The sequence below is a fragment of the Argiope bruennichi genome, chromosome 1 (assembly GCF_947563725.1).
Source record: "Argiope bruennichi chromosome 1, qqArgBrue1.1, whole genome shotgun sequence".
NCBI lineage: Eukaryota > Metazoa > Arthropoda > Arachnida > Araneae > Araneidae > Argiope > Argiope bruennichi.
In genome coordinates this window covers 39,926,970-39,942,587 of record NC_079151.1, presented here as the reverse complement: position 1 = coordinate 39,942,587, position 15,618 = coordinate 39,926,970, and the positions used below count along the sequence as shown (strand labels likewise).

The window sequence follows — 15,618 nt, the reverse complement described above, 5'->3', positions numbered from 1 at the left end:
ATGGCTCGATAATGTGATCGAGCACGACTCTGAACAAAAGCCTGTGGAACCTAAATGGATGAAATTATGTCTGGCCAAGATTATGAGACTTAAAATTGATGAGCTAGTGAAGGAAGAAAGTCAAAAATAATAAAGAACTTATAAATTTTCACCCTGTCTCACAACAAAAAGCTGCGCTGATCACAACAAAGATCTGGCCAAGAGAGGAGGAAATAAAAGCCTGAGCAGAACAACTTCAGTCAATCTTAATTAGAACATCTTATGTTAAGAAAAATCATCTTAAATAGGCAGTAGTTATGAATGCAATGAATATATTTTAACAATAATGCTGTGTCTCATTTGTGCCAAATTTTGAAGCATACCCAAAGATAATATTCTCTTATAATAAAGTAAATTATAATTAATTTTTTGAAAAAATTTTCAAAATGGAGCACATTGTTCTAATTTACATTTATTTTATGGAAAATTGTTTCTTTTGATGAGTATTTTACATAATGAGGAAGATTCAGAAGCAAATTATGCTCATTAAGCTTTCACTATATTGTAGAACAAGTTTTAATTTTTAAACTATTTTAAAATTTAAAAATCTGATTTTTTTTAATGGTGCCAGTTTGGATGCTGTGCAATTTTTTTACTGAATTTTTAAGATTTTATAAACTTTTTTTAAAGATTTTCAGCAAATAGATTCATAGTGGCAATGAAATTTCTACCTTTTTCATTATTTCATTAGATAATTAATCATATTATTTTCTTCAAATGTTAGAAACAAAGGAAAAAAGATTCTACTAATTATCTTATTAGTTTACATGCAGAATCAGAAAATGGAATTACCTTACCACAAAAGAGAAATATCCAGAAAATTTGAAATAGATGATCAGACACTTTTAGTTAAGTTTTTGATGGTACTATTATATCATGCAACTCGACTTCATTAGGTAAATTCTCCCTTTGTTGAGAGAATCATGAGCATCTAATTATGCCTTAAAAATTAATTGAAAGTAAACACAACCAATATCCATGATGAAGCTATTTACTAGGGGCAGTTAATAAAATAGACAAACAAAAAAAAAACATTAAGTCATCAAAAATCAACTTTATAAAATTAATATCTATGTAATTCAATCTGTTCATTTTTAAATCCTAAACATATTTTCTTCCCTGGCACACAGAAAAAAAAATAATATTTTTATAGTAGAAGAGATCTCGATATCACTAATAATTTTAAATATGAAAAAAAAAATTGATACATATTTTAACTTTTAATACTTAAAAAGAGAATTTTCCACAATTAAAGACATTTTTTTTTTTTTTTTCATAACAGGCACAAATTTTGGCATCTCAAGATTTGAAATCTGTCTAATAAGGGTTGGATAAAAATTATCTGTCATGTTTTTATGATTGTTTATAATTTTCAATCTCAAAGGTCATGTATTTCATTCTATTTAATCTTTATTTAAACATATACAATTTTTTTTCTTTTTGGTTTAAACTATTTGATCATTTGCTGTTATGTACTAAGCTTAAATATTTTCCAAATTTCATTTATAGAAACTTTATTATGATTTTTTTTTTAATAAGCAAAGATTTTTATTTTATAACAGAAAATAAAAAAAATTTCCTTTTCCTAATTTTCTTGATAAAATAACAAAATCAAATCAGCATTTTTATTAATTACTAATAAGTCTAACAAAGGATAGTCATAATTATTTTTTTTTTTCTTTTTTTTTTAATCCTAGCTATTTTAACAACATAGCACATGTTTTATCCAATAGATATTAAATGAGTCCATCAAATATGTTTGAATTCCTTTTGATCCAAAAGAAAGTAAAGAACCAAAGTCTACATCCAAAGTAAATAATAATAATAATAATTTTCATGTTCAAACAATCTTATTACAGATAAAAGAAACTATTATAATAAATTGATTTTTTTTTTCAAAACAATAGAATAAGAAGTATTTTTTTAAATCAATTATTTATTTGTATGATCTACCCAACTCAAAATATAATTAATTTATTTTAAAGGATAAAGGAGATTAAAACTATGAGTGATGAATTTCCTTGATGTAGAGATTTGTGTTTTGAAGTTCACCTGTACTTTTACTTCCTGTATAAGTTTAAGTTTAATATCTAAAAATTTGTTATCTAAGGCAAATTTAAATGTATATAGAATAATAAATATGAAAAAAAAGCTGGTACTTTATAACAACTAACTTCATTAATATATTTAAGTAAACATTTCTTTAATGCTCAGTGGACCATTACAGCAAATCTTGGGATGCATTACTGGATTCTGTTTTTTCTGACAAGTTTTTCATTCACATGACTCAATAGGCATTTCATAGTTTGCTTTTGAACATCAGTCATGTTGGTAAAACAAGTAGCTTCAACCTGTGCACAAGATTCAGAAGTGAAAGAAATTCCCGAGACATAGGACCTTGATTTTTTTTAGATGATTATTTCTCTGTAATTTGGTAGCTTTTTCTTTGAAGTTTAATTTGATACTAATTTTTTCCTTGCATTTACAGATTTCTGCCCAATGTAACATAGTTCTTTCTTATATATATATAATTAAACTGCAGATTTTTTTGGAGATAGCTTATACTTCACAGTTTGAATGGCATCAAATGACTCTACACTTTGTCTATTTGTTTCAGAAGAGAGATTAAGTTCATGACACTAAACTCAATTTTAGGCACATGAGGAAAGGTGAGCATGGTATGTACCCTTTTTGACACTAAAGAAAAATGCCTGTAATTTTCAACTTCCAATTATTAACTAGCTCCTTCTGCTATGGTTGCCATAAACTAAACAGCAGGATACTTGAGCATTTTCAAATCATAAGTACCTCTTTCTCCAACACTAATGGCATTAATCAGATCTGGAAGATCTTTCATTAATATTAAAGAAAGAGAATGCTTTCCACAAACTCAATGAATTACTAATATAGATTGCAGCAGCAAATTATCCAAGAATATTGTAATGTGAAATACTATCTAAATTACAATTTGTAAATATTCAATATATGTTCAATACTTTGTTGGCATTGTAGGGAATTTTTTCACTATATCTGACTTTGATTTTAGCGCTGAAGTAAAAAAACCTATTATACCCTCACAAAAATCGAGATATTATGGGAAGATAGAATTTTTTCTTAGGATAAATTCCTTTTTTTTTGTCTTATTAAAGAATAGAAGTAAACAAGGAAATCAGAAGAGAAAAAAAAAAGCTGAAAACTACAAACCCGCAAAAGAATCACAATTCTGCTTTATTTCACCACAATTATATATACAAAACAAAAAACGTTTGATAGAAGCAATTGCATATTAAATTTTTCTTCAAAAAATAACAACAAAGGGAGAAAACTACGACTATGTGTATATATGCACTATTCAAAATAATCTTGTGTCTTCATTCTAGGTTTTTATCTTGAGTAATCAAAATACAAATACTAATACACTCAAATAATATATGACAAGAATAAATATCTAACAGACTTTTTTTACAATAATAATGAATATTCGGGTGCATTCAAAGCACAATTAATTATAAAACTATAATAATCATTAGCAGAACGAAATACTATCTAAATGTTTTAAATTCTAATATCACAGATACCTCCAAAATTGTGAGATTTATTGATTCTTTTTTTTTTTCATACCATAAAATAAATGCTTCAATTCCGAAAAATGTTTCCGGTATAAATGAATAATGTATGTTTTGCCATTAGACAAAATTACTTGTAAAACGAGATAGAGTTTTGAAGATTTCACAAATTATCAAACAAAATTGTAAATTTAAAAGAGCTCTAACAAATGAAATAAAAGTAATCAACGTGCTTGCGCTTTAAAAAAGATATTTTCAGTTTAACAATACATCTTTTGATATGGAATTATAGAATACCGTAAACGAAATGCCGGTTGTATTTCATGTTAGCATAAGCATAATATTCTTTCACATCCTAACAAAGAACGAAATCGCCAATAAATGTTTAAAAAAATAAAAGAGTGATCCTTTTACCAAAGATAATTAGATTATTTTTTATTATAAAATGATCATCATAAACATCAAACATCATATACACAATGAATTAAGATTTACATACCATTATGCAGATAAACTAATTAAGATGATGAATCGCTAAAACAGATATTGACCAAGAGAATCACATTTTATATTGTAATAAATGTGAAGAAGCGTAGAAATCTCACAAATGTGCGCTATTGACTTGATTTTACATGAACAAATTGAAAATATACCAACGATATTAAGAGTGTTGCCAATATTACATATAAAAAATAGAAGGATTTTAGCTTTTTCTAAATAAGCTACCATAGAAGAATAGCAAGTAGAACAGTCTAGAAGATTATAAAGAATCTTCATTTAAGAAATCGGAATATAGGACTATCAAGTTTAATGAAAAGTATTTATTTTTTGAAAAATAGTGTTTTTATTCGATTAGTTGAGTATTTATTTGTAAAACGTATATATAAATACTAAATACAATGAAACCCAAATACAATGAATTTTCAACAATTAAGAACGCAGTTTGCATAGCAGATCTGTAGAAATTCCATTGATTACTTTTTTATTGGGAGGGGAGATAGTACTTTGCGATCTGATAATGGAAAAATCATTTTATATTCAAATTATATGATTCTTAAAAATCCTTCTTATGTTCCGTATTGTTAATAAAAATTAGACAAGACACCTGTATATTTTCTATCAATGCTGTTGAAACAGAAATAATTTTTCAAATTTATCATGGAAAAAATATTTAAAAAATATGTTGGTTAAAGGAAATTCTAATGCAAGCCATGAATTTTCAAATATTTTACTTCAAGTTCACCGCACTAATTCAGTTTTTGAATCCACTGCATATTTTCTCATTTTATTAAAAAAAAAAAAAATTCAATATCACCAGTGACACTACTGCGAATTAGAACCCATCATTACAACATACAATATTTATTATTCATTTTTATCTGAATGTTCTATTTGAACTGAACAACCGTATTTATTTGTAAATATCTTGGTTTCGATTTTTTTGTCCTTTCTGCTTTTAAAAAGCATTCGTTTTGCAATAAAATGTCTTATCTTTTTATATGTTTTACATAAAATAAATTAATTTAAAAAATAAAAAAGAACGTAAAAAAGACGAATTAAATGAAGTTAAAGAAAAATTACTACTTATAGATATTAAAAATTTTACTTAAAAAAATTATCCATCTTACTTTCACTGTATTTAAAAAATGAAAAAAAAATATTATATGCAGTCAATTATTAAGAACGCTAATGAGAAACACTTCTTGCATAGAGAATTTTACCATTTTCTTTATATTAATATTTTCATTTTCATTAACTATGTCAAGACTAAAAAACGTTAAATGGCTTTGAAAAGATTGTAATTTTCTTAGTATTCCATATAAATATTTAAACTGTCACCTCTAAATATTAATTTTTTTTTCTTATTACATTTCAATAATAAATCTTATTTACACTGAAATTACCTCGTCTTTGACTTCGAATTACATTATTAATCCAGAAAAGTCATTAAACTAAAAGAACAACCCGGAATTAGATGTAGAAGTTCACTCTACTTGCTAGGGAGAAAGTATCATAATTTATAAGTGAGTTTCAAATCTAGCCGAAGTCTAGTGCTATGATACTGTCAGATAACTCAAACGTCTTAGATTTGAATTTCAAAGTAAGGTGAAAGAAAAAAAGTGTGTCACATGTCGATTAAAAACAGTCAAGAAATTCAGAAAGAACTTTTTAACTCAACTCTTCTTTCACACTTTAACAGGCAATTAAAACTAACGAGAATAACTATAAATGTACTTGAGAACATTTATAGTATTGGAGCAAATTCGAACACCAAAATATTTACAGTATTGGAATTTTGGAACCCAATATTGCGATATATAACGGAAGTCTTTTATTTCGTATTCTTTTAAAACATTATTACACACCACTGCTTTTCCAAATTTTACAATATAGAAGGCTTCTGGCGAATGCTTTTTCTTTACAAAGTCACTCTCAAGTCTCTTTCAAACGACTTTCGAAACAGAAGATGAAAATCAAACAAACTTTTTTTTAAAGAAAAATCACATATATTGCCAATTATTGACAAATATAATAACTTTTCTCTTATTTTTGTATTTTTTTTAATTTGCTTTTTTCTAAATATAGTTAAGGAGAAACCCTCACAGTCCATTTGTGTAAATTAACACAAATGGACTGTGTTAATGGATTGGTACACAGTTTGCATAAAAATCTCGAGAAAGCTACAAAAAAAAATCTAGAAATGGACATTTTGGAGCGATTTATTTAAAACTCTTTTCAAAACAAATGCAATTAAGTAGATGCTATTTTACATAATATTGAAAAATTTGGGAAACAATCTTGGTAAATTATTGTTTTACAGTATTGAAACCATGACAATATAAGACGTTTCGAGTAATATTGAATTCTAGTGAAAAAGAAAAGTATCCTTCAAAAAAATATTCGGACATTTCTACTTGCACAAAATCTATAAAAGTAAAATTCGAAGAAAATTTGTCACTTAATTTGGAAATATGTATTGTTTAAAAATATGTTAATTGAATTCATATGGGTGGCTATCTATATACAGTGGCTCAAAAAATTGAGAGTACACCTTGTTACGTAAGCATGTTGCCCCGCCTCTCACTTGTAACGCCCTCTAGCGGTATATGTAAAAAACGATCAGTCTTTGTAACATCATTGACCAAGCAGCAACGCCGAAAGGCAAGGCTCAATCCAACTCCCGAAAGCGGAGAAACAATAAAAATCTTAAAAATACAAAAAAGGTCCGTCATCATTATCGAACCTCTCCATTCTGGTCCTAGCGATCCGGAGACGAATTAGCGAAACTATGGAGAAAAATACAACTCAAAAAGCCAAAGAGTTAAATAGAATCCGTGGAAGGATAAAGGCGAAATTAACAAGTGTTAAAAAGTTTGTTGAAAGTAGTTCAACGGTTGAAGAAGAAAATAAATTTATATTCACCTGTCAACAAAAGCTTGGAATTGTGGAAGAAATAAAAAATGAATTAGAAATTTTATTCAAGGATTATTTAGAAATCGACGAAGATGAAACGTTAAGCCAGAAGTGCGATCAAGAAATGTTGGATATCGAAGAAGAAAGAAACGAATTAGAGGTAAGTTTGAAATACTTACTCTCTAATTATAATGTTAAGGAAAATGTAATGCATAATATAAATGATCAAAATTCAAATTTGAACGCTTATATCAATCATATTCAATTAAAAACGAAACTTCCGGAAATTCCCTTACCGTTATTTTACGGAAAAATGGAAGAATTCAGTAATTTCAAAAATCAATTTATGTGTCTAATAAACGATAATACTGAATTAACGAATGATCAAAAGTTATTTTATTTAAAAGCTGCCCTCCGTGGTGAAGCTAAATATATAGAAACAAGTGATGATACATTTGAGTCACTGTTTGCTGCTCTCGAAGAACGCTTTGAAAATAAGCGAGCAATTGTTGATATTCACATTCGAAATATGCTAAAACTAGAAAAATTAAATTTTGAGTCTGCAAAGGGCTTACGAAATATCACAGACACAATAGATAAAAGTCTGAGAGGTTTAAAAAGTTTGAATTTAGAAAGTAATGATTTAACAAATGCTATATTAGTAAATATAATATTAGAAAGACTTGACAAAGAGAGTAGAAAGGCATATGAAATGTCCATACAATCAAAACAAATACCTTCATTGAAGGAGCTCTTGCAATTTTTAGAATCAAGAGCGATGGTACTCGATCAATTAGGGAAATACCCCACAAGTAACAATTTCCACAAGGAATTTCAAGGCTCAATAAATAAGCCGAAAAACTTTCTTCATGATGCGAATAAACTAAGTAATGTAAAGCCATGTATTTTATGTAAATTTGAACATCCTTTACAAAGATGCTCTGAATTTTTAAAATTGAGTGTTACTAAAAGAATCGAGCTTTTAGAAAAATATAACATTTGCAAGAACTGTTTGAAATTGCATAAGCCACCCTGCAAATCCACATTCCTCTGCCGAAGCTGTCAAAAATCAGGCCATAATTCTTTGATACATCTGGATCCTAAACTCTTAAGTACGCGCCTAGCAGAGGTAACGCCCCCAGACGCGGGGGAGCAACTTTATGTAAACAATGAACCGTCTGGCTCGTCGAGGTTCCCCCAAAAACTGACCCCTGAGGCTGAGTCAGCGCTTGCAAGTAACTCGAAACTATCTTCAAACCTTCTATGCACCGCGCAGTTATTTATTGAAGACGCATTTGGTCAGAAAATAAAAATAAAAGCCCTGTTGGATTCAGGGAGTTCGGTAAACATAATAACTGCAGATTTGGCCAATTCTTTAGATTTGAAGCGGGAAAAGGTTAATGCATCCATCTCTGGTATTAACGGAGGAGAATTCTTCGTTAAAAATAAATTAACCACTACCATTTTTAATGAAGACAATGATTTTTCCAGAACTGTATCATTTTTAATTATGCCTAAAATTACGCATTTAACTCCTTCTAAAGAAATTGATATCTCAAAAGTTAACTTCCCAAGTGAGATAAAACTTGCGGATGATACTTTTCATATTCCTAGTAAAATTAATGCATTACTCGGATGTGAGTTGTTCTTTGATTTATTGAAGGCAGAAAAATTTAGATCATATGATAATTCACTCTTCTTACAAAATAGTGTGTTTGGATATTTAGTAACGGGAACAATCAACAGCAGAAATTCTCATTTCTTTTCTGGATTAATTTTTAAAAATGATAATCTGGAGAATTCTGTTAAAAATTTCTTTAACTTAGAATCTTTTCCTGGTGATAATACAGATGATTCAGTCGAATCAAAAACATATGAACAAACTTACTGTGAGGAACATTTTCTTTCCACCCATAAGAGGGATAGTACCGGAAGGTATGTTGTTAAATTACCAATAGGTGAAGAAAAACGTTCTACACTAGGCGATTCAAGGGAAATGGCGGAAAGACGTTTAAATTTACTTTGGAAAAGATTAGATAAAAATAAAACAATGGCAATGCAATACAAGGCTTTTAAGGATGAATATTTCCAGTTGAATCATATGGAACGAATTTTAGATTCTCCTGAGATTGCCAATAGTGAATATTATATTCCTCATCATGCTGTGTTTCGCCCAGAAAGCACATCAACACCCCTGCGTGTCGTTTTTGATGCATCTGCAAATTCTAGCAGTGGAGTTTCACTTAATTCCATTTTATTGAACGGCGGAACAATTCAACAGGAGCTATTTTGCATCATCTTGAGATTCCGAACATATCAATTTGCATTTAGTGCAGATATAAAGAAAATGTATAGCCAAATTTTGGTCGCAGAAGCAGATAGAGGCCTGCAAAAAATTCTGTGGAAACCTAATAAATTTGCTCCTGTGGAAACATACAGACTACGGACTGTGACATATGGAACAAAATGTGCTCCATTTTTAGCCACCAGAACACTCAAGGCATTAGCTGAGAAAGAAAAAAGTGAATTTCCTCAAGCATCTGCAGCACTTCTTACTGATGTTTATGTTGACGACATTTTAACTGGTTCAAATAACTTATCAGAAACCAAGGCTTTACAACAGCAGTTAATAGAACTTTTAAGTAAAGGAGGCATGCAACTTCACAAATGGGTTTCAAACCATCCTGAATTATTAGGGAACAATCAAAACTTAAATTTTGAATTTCCAGACTTAACAGTTAAAACGCTCGGAATGCAGTGGCGTCCCACATCAGACATTTTCACGTTTGAAGTGACTGTCAGTTTGAACAACAATTACTCAAAGCGGGAAGTCCTTTCAGTCATAGCAAGACTGTTTGATCCTTTGGGTCTTATCAGCCCAATTATAACCAGCGCCAAGATATTTCTTCAGAGACTTTGGCAACAAAAGCTAAATTGGAATGACACAATTCCACAAAACGATTTGAATGACTGGTTAAAATTCTTAAAAGACTTACCGGCAGTGAACCAGTTAAAATTTCAAAGATGTGTTATAATCGAGAATCCCACCACCATAGACCTACATTGCTTCTGTGATGCCTCAAATAAGGCCTACGGTGCAGTCATCTATGTGTGCTCAAAAAATAAATCCGGTGAAGTAAAAACAAGTCTTTTGTGCTGCAAATCGCGAGTGTGTCCAATCAAGGAATCAACAATACCTCGTCTGGAGCTGTCAGCAGCACTATTTTTGGCACGACTTGCATCAAAGGTGATTTCGATCTTACCAGTGACATTAAATCACCTCTATATGTGGTCAGATTCCACAATCACCTTAGCCTGGATAAAAACTCCCCCAGAAAAATTGAAACCATTTGTTTCCAATCGTGTTAGAAAAATTAACAGTTTGTGTCCAAATTATGACTGGAGACATATTAAATCTATAGACAATCCAGCAGACTTAATCTCCAGGGGAACGTCTGCAACAAATTTGATAAACAGTTAAATTTGGTTCAATGGACCCCAATTTCTACAGTCTGAAATTCCCCATAAAAAGGATGCTGTAAATTGTAATGCAAATAATGATTTTCTGAAAGAAGTTAAAACTCATTGTGAATTGATTTTACTAACTAATATTTCTAATGATTTCATTTGTGATATTTTAAATTTAAGTAACAACTATACTAAAATTTGCCGAATTTTAAGTTATCTTTTCAGATTTATTAATAATTTGAAGTGTTCTGCTGAACGCAAAAAGGGTAAGATAACAATAAAGGAAATTCAAGCAGCATCCAACTTCATGGTAAGCAAGGTGCAATCTTCGGAATTTTCAGAGGAAATTAAAGATTTGTCAAAAGGTATTCATATTAAACAAAGTAAGATTAAAAATTTAGCACCATTTCTAGATGAGGATAATATTCTTCGTGTAGGTGGTCGTTTGCAAAAATCTACATTAACTCAAAATGAAAAGCATCCTAAGCTTCTTCCTGCTCATCACAGACTTACAAAAATAATTATGGAATCTTTTCACAAACGGTATTTACATGTAGGTCCCCAAACCTTACTCCATCTTGTCAGACAGGAATTTTGGCCAGTTGGAGGAAGAAATTTGGCTAGAAAAATAGTTAATGAATGCATTGTTTGCTTCAAAAATAAACCAGTAAGTTGCAATAAATTATTAGGAAATCTGCCAGCGGAAAGAGTAACTCCTAGCCCACCATTTTTAAATTGTGGTATCGATTTTTGTGGACCATTCTTAATTAAATATAAAGGCCAACGAAAAGGTATTTTTCAAAAGATTGATATTGCAGTTTTCATTTGTTTCTCAACTAAAGCCATACATTTGGAATTAGTTACCGATCTAACGTCTAATGCTTTAATTGCAACTTTAAAACGCTTCTTTGCCCGACGCGGTAAATGTGCATGTATATTTTCGGATAACGCAGGAAATTTTGTTGGAACAAATTCAGAATTAAAAAGATTGAAAAAATTAATGAGTAATCCTGATGATACTTTAAATAATTATCTAACTACAGAAAGTATTGATTGGAAATTTATTCCTCAAGGTCTCCTAATTTTGGAGGCTTGTGGGAATCAGGTGTCAAATCTTTTAAATTTCATTTAAAGAGAGCAGTAGGTTCTATAAAACTGACATTTGAAGAATTTTTAACATTAACTGCAGAAATCGAAGGTATTCTAAATAGTAGACCTATTGTACCTTTATCTACGGATCCTAATGATTATACTGCTTTGACTCCGGGGCATTTCTTAATTGGCCGTCCAATAACTTCAATTACTGAACCACAATTAATTGAAAAATCAGATAATTATTTGTCAAAATGGCAAAAATTAACTAAATTAGTACAACAAGTTTGGAAAAATTGGAAACGTGATTATTTGAATAATTTACATCTTAGAAACAAATGGCAGTTTGCTAAGAATAATGTAAATCTTAATGATATGGTTGTAATCAAAGATCCAGATTTGCCTCCATATAAATGGAGACTGGGTAGAATTCAAGAATTAATAAAAGGTTCTGATGGTTTAGTCAGAGTTGTTGTAATAAGAGTTTCGAATGGTGTTATTAAAAGAGGTATTAGTCAAATATGTTTACTTCCAAAAAATTAATTGGATTTATATGTGTATATGATTGTAAATAATATATAGACTTTAACTCATTTGTATAAATGTGTATATATATGAATTATTTCAGTACTATTTTGTGTAAATTTATATTTAAGAATTATTTCAGTATTTTTTTTAATTTGTTTTTACATTTATTCATTTTTTGTAATAATTCTGTCGAATTTATTGCTATGTGTGAAATTCATATAGTGTCTGAATATTGAAATTGTGCAATTTCAAGGCGGGAGTATGTTACGTAAGCATGTTGACCCGCCTCTCACTTGTAACGCCCTCTAGCGGTATATGTAAAAAACGATCAGTCTTTGTAACATCATTGACCAAGCAGCAACGCCGAAAGGCAAGGCTCAATCCAACTCCCGAAAGCGGAGAAACAATAAAAATCTTAAAAATACAAAAAAGGTCCGTCATCATTATCGAACCTCTCCACACCTTACGTTTACTTGATAAATGCGACTTTCAATATAAATAAAGCATTCCCGGGAAGTGCAAACATGTTTTTATTTTTACACATAACAAATGGGTTAATTTAGAGTAAAAATAAAGAAAAATCAACAAAAAACTTCTAAATGGAAAATTTTCAGAAGCATTTTAAATAAACATACGCAGAATTTTGCCTCAAAAAATTGAGAATACACCAATGAAAGTTTTGCAATATCACGCATAGAAACAAAGTGTCACTATTAAATTGCATGTCTTTTGGCTCTTATAATAGTCTCTAAACGTCATGATACCGATTCGACCCATTTTTGGTGGTATCTGAAGATATTTTACCCCATTCTTCTTGCACCACTTGTTTTAAATGGGTTTGGTTTCTAATTTTGTACTTTTGAACCACTTTTTCGAGTATGACTCACGAATATTCAATGGCATTGATGTCAGGGTACTGTGGTGGTGTGTGTAACTGTTGTTTACAATGAAAAAGACATCATATTTTGACGTTACGTGTATTCTGTTTGGGGTCGTTGTACTGCTGGAAAATGGAATTTCCATCTAAACCCACATTTTTAACATTTTTCTTTAGATTGCTGCTACCATATGGTTCATCCAACTTGTAGCAAACACTTTCCAAATCATAGGCAGAAGTGTAAGTGCTGAAACTGTGCGAAATGCCATTAGACAAGCTGGATATAAAAGTCGCATTGTTAGATAGAAACAGTTCATCAGCTTGTAAATCCAGAAAAAGTATTTGAAGTTTGCAAAAACTCATCAATTGAAGACTAATAACCTTTAGAAGAAATCTATATTTAATAATGAAAGAAACCTTAGCATTTTTGGCAGTGACAACCATCTTACTGTATGGAGAAAGCCTAATACTGCTTTGTATCCAAAAAATGTACGTCCTACTGTTAAACATGATGGTGACTCCGTGATGATTTGAGGTTACATGGCTTCATCCGAGGTAAGAAATTTAATTTTTATAGATGGCATTATAAATGATACGGTTTACTTGGATATACTTCGCAGCAATCTAAAGAAAAGTGTTAAAAATTTGGATTTAGATGGAAATTTCATTTTTCAGTAAGACAACGACCCCAAACAGAATGCACGTAACTTCAAAATATGGTGTCTTTTTCATTGTAAATAGCAGTTACACACACCACCACAGTACCCCGACATCAATGCCATTGAATATTCGTGGGCCATACTCGAAAAAGTGGTTCAAAAACACAAAATTAGAAACAAAACCCATTTAAAACAAGTGGTGCAAGAAGAATGGGGTAAACTATCTTGAGATACCACCAAAAATGGGTCAAATCGGTAGCATGACGTTTAGAGGCCATTATAAGAGCCAAAAGACATGCAATTTAATAGTGACACTTTATTTCTATGCGTGATATTGCAAAAATTTCATTGGTGTATTCTCAATTTTTTGAGGCAAAATTCTGCGTATGTTTATTTAAAATGCTTCTGAAAATTTTCAATTTAGAAATTTTTCTTTGATTTTTCTTTATTTTTACTCTAAATTAAACCTTTTGTTATGTGTAAAAATAAAAACACGTTTGCACTTCCCAGTAATGTGTTATTTATATTGAAAGTCGCATTTATCAAGTAAACGTAAGGTGTACTCTCAATTTTTTGAGCCACTGTATTTATACTTGCATAATCTTGAAGTTTTTCAGTTACAATCTTCAAATTTTAGTCTTTTAAATAATTCTGAGTAATAAGAAATTCTCGGATATAAAATTTTAAAAAATTGGTTCAAAATAACTGAAATTATTCAAGAAAAAGATTTAAGTCCTGTTTCAATATATACAAACGTAGCAAACAGATCACTCACTCTTTTAGTAGTTTCCTACATTCGAGTTTCTTTTTTATTTCAATCGTTAACATGGTAAATCTGCTTTAAGAAAGATTTTGATTTTAAAATACCTTTAGAAGCGATGAAATATGACCAAATGAGAATTCGAAATTTATATGTTTGTTTGCACGATTAAAAGATAAAGAACGATAGTTAAATTGTATTCTCAAGACAAACAGTTTAAATTAATAAAAAATTCTGCAGAAGTTTAAAAATTAATATTAATAAAATAAGCTTAAATCAAATTTTTTTGGAACAGTTGAAAAATAAGAGAGTTGTTTATTTTGCAACACTTTCCTTTATTATTGGAACACAAATAGCTTGACGCTTTTGATTTATTTTCAAATTTCCACCAAATGATACTTTAAACCTTTTCTAAGAATTATTTTTATATTTATTATCATATTATCAAAAAGTGTGAAGAGAAAATGCATTTATTAAAACGTTTCTAAGCTTTTCATTCATTTTTTAAAAAAGGTATTTTATTATAGTCAAGTGCATTGCATTATCCATACAGTAGGAGTATCTTTTGTATTTGCTTATTCATTCGTTCATTATGTTTTATTCATTCGTACATTTAACTTTGTCCAAATTCGAATTTTGCACAAAGTTTTGCTTTGTATTTTCTTACTTTTTCTTAACTCAAACATTTACTTTTTTTAATTTATTACTGGAGGTGAGTGAAATGTTAAATGATTGACATTTTAACAGGGGATTAAAATTAGGTCCTTGCTTTCCTTTAATACTGAGAAGAAACGCATAAGATATTGAAAAAAAAATTATTTTCAGAGAGAAACCTATTCTTAAGAAATTTTACTGTTTAAAAATATACAGAATAATCATTTTGCAAGATTAATCTGAAATAATCTTTTTGTAAATGCTTTGACATTCAAGATTTTAACATAACTTTTCATCAGTTGTAAGTAATTAGCATTAGGTTTTTGATGAAGCAGTATATAGATAGTAGCCTTCTGCGAAATCATTGCTATCAAATATTGCTAAATCATAGCTATTTGAAGTTACTTTAGCATATAACTTTTAGCATTTTATGGGGAAGATTATGGACTTCCACAGTCAAGTTTTGCGATATATTTTCATCAAATTTCATACTCCATTTACAGTCATTATAATTTTTGCTGTTACTTTGTGCGGGCTTACTGAAAATACAATGGTGTACAT

At 29.6% G+C, this 15,618-nt stretch overlaps 2 protein-coding genes across 2 annotated transcripts in view; one reads left to right on the top strand and one right to left on the bottom strand.

Annotated features, from left to right (window-relative positions):
* Positions 1 to 4,266, bottom strand: part of LOC129971549 (pre-mRNA-processing factor 40 homolog B-like) — a 42,509-nt gene extending 38,243 nt beyond the window's left edge. The window contains exon 1 of the mRNA XM_056085425.1: positions 4,105 to 4,266. Within this exon, the coding sequence (XP_055941400.1) occupies positions 4,105 to 4,107 (3 nt within the window). The 5' untranslated portion in view covers positions 4,108 to 4,266. The remainder of the gene's footprint in view (positions 1 to 4,104) is intronic.
* A 5,406-nt stretch (positions 4,267 to 9,672) lies between these two features.
* On the top strand, positions 9,673 to 10,500 carry LOC129972463 (uncharacterized). Its single transcript, XM_056086610.1, has one exon. The coding sequence runs from the start codon at positions 9,673 to 9,675 to the stop codon at positions 10,498 to 10,500; it is 828 nt and encodes a 275-aa protein (XP_055942585.1).
* Positions 10,501 to 15,618: the final 5,118 nt, after the last annotated feature.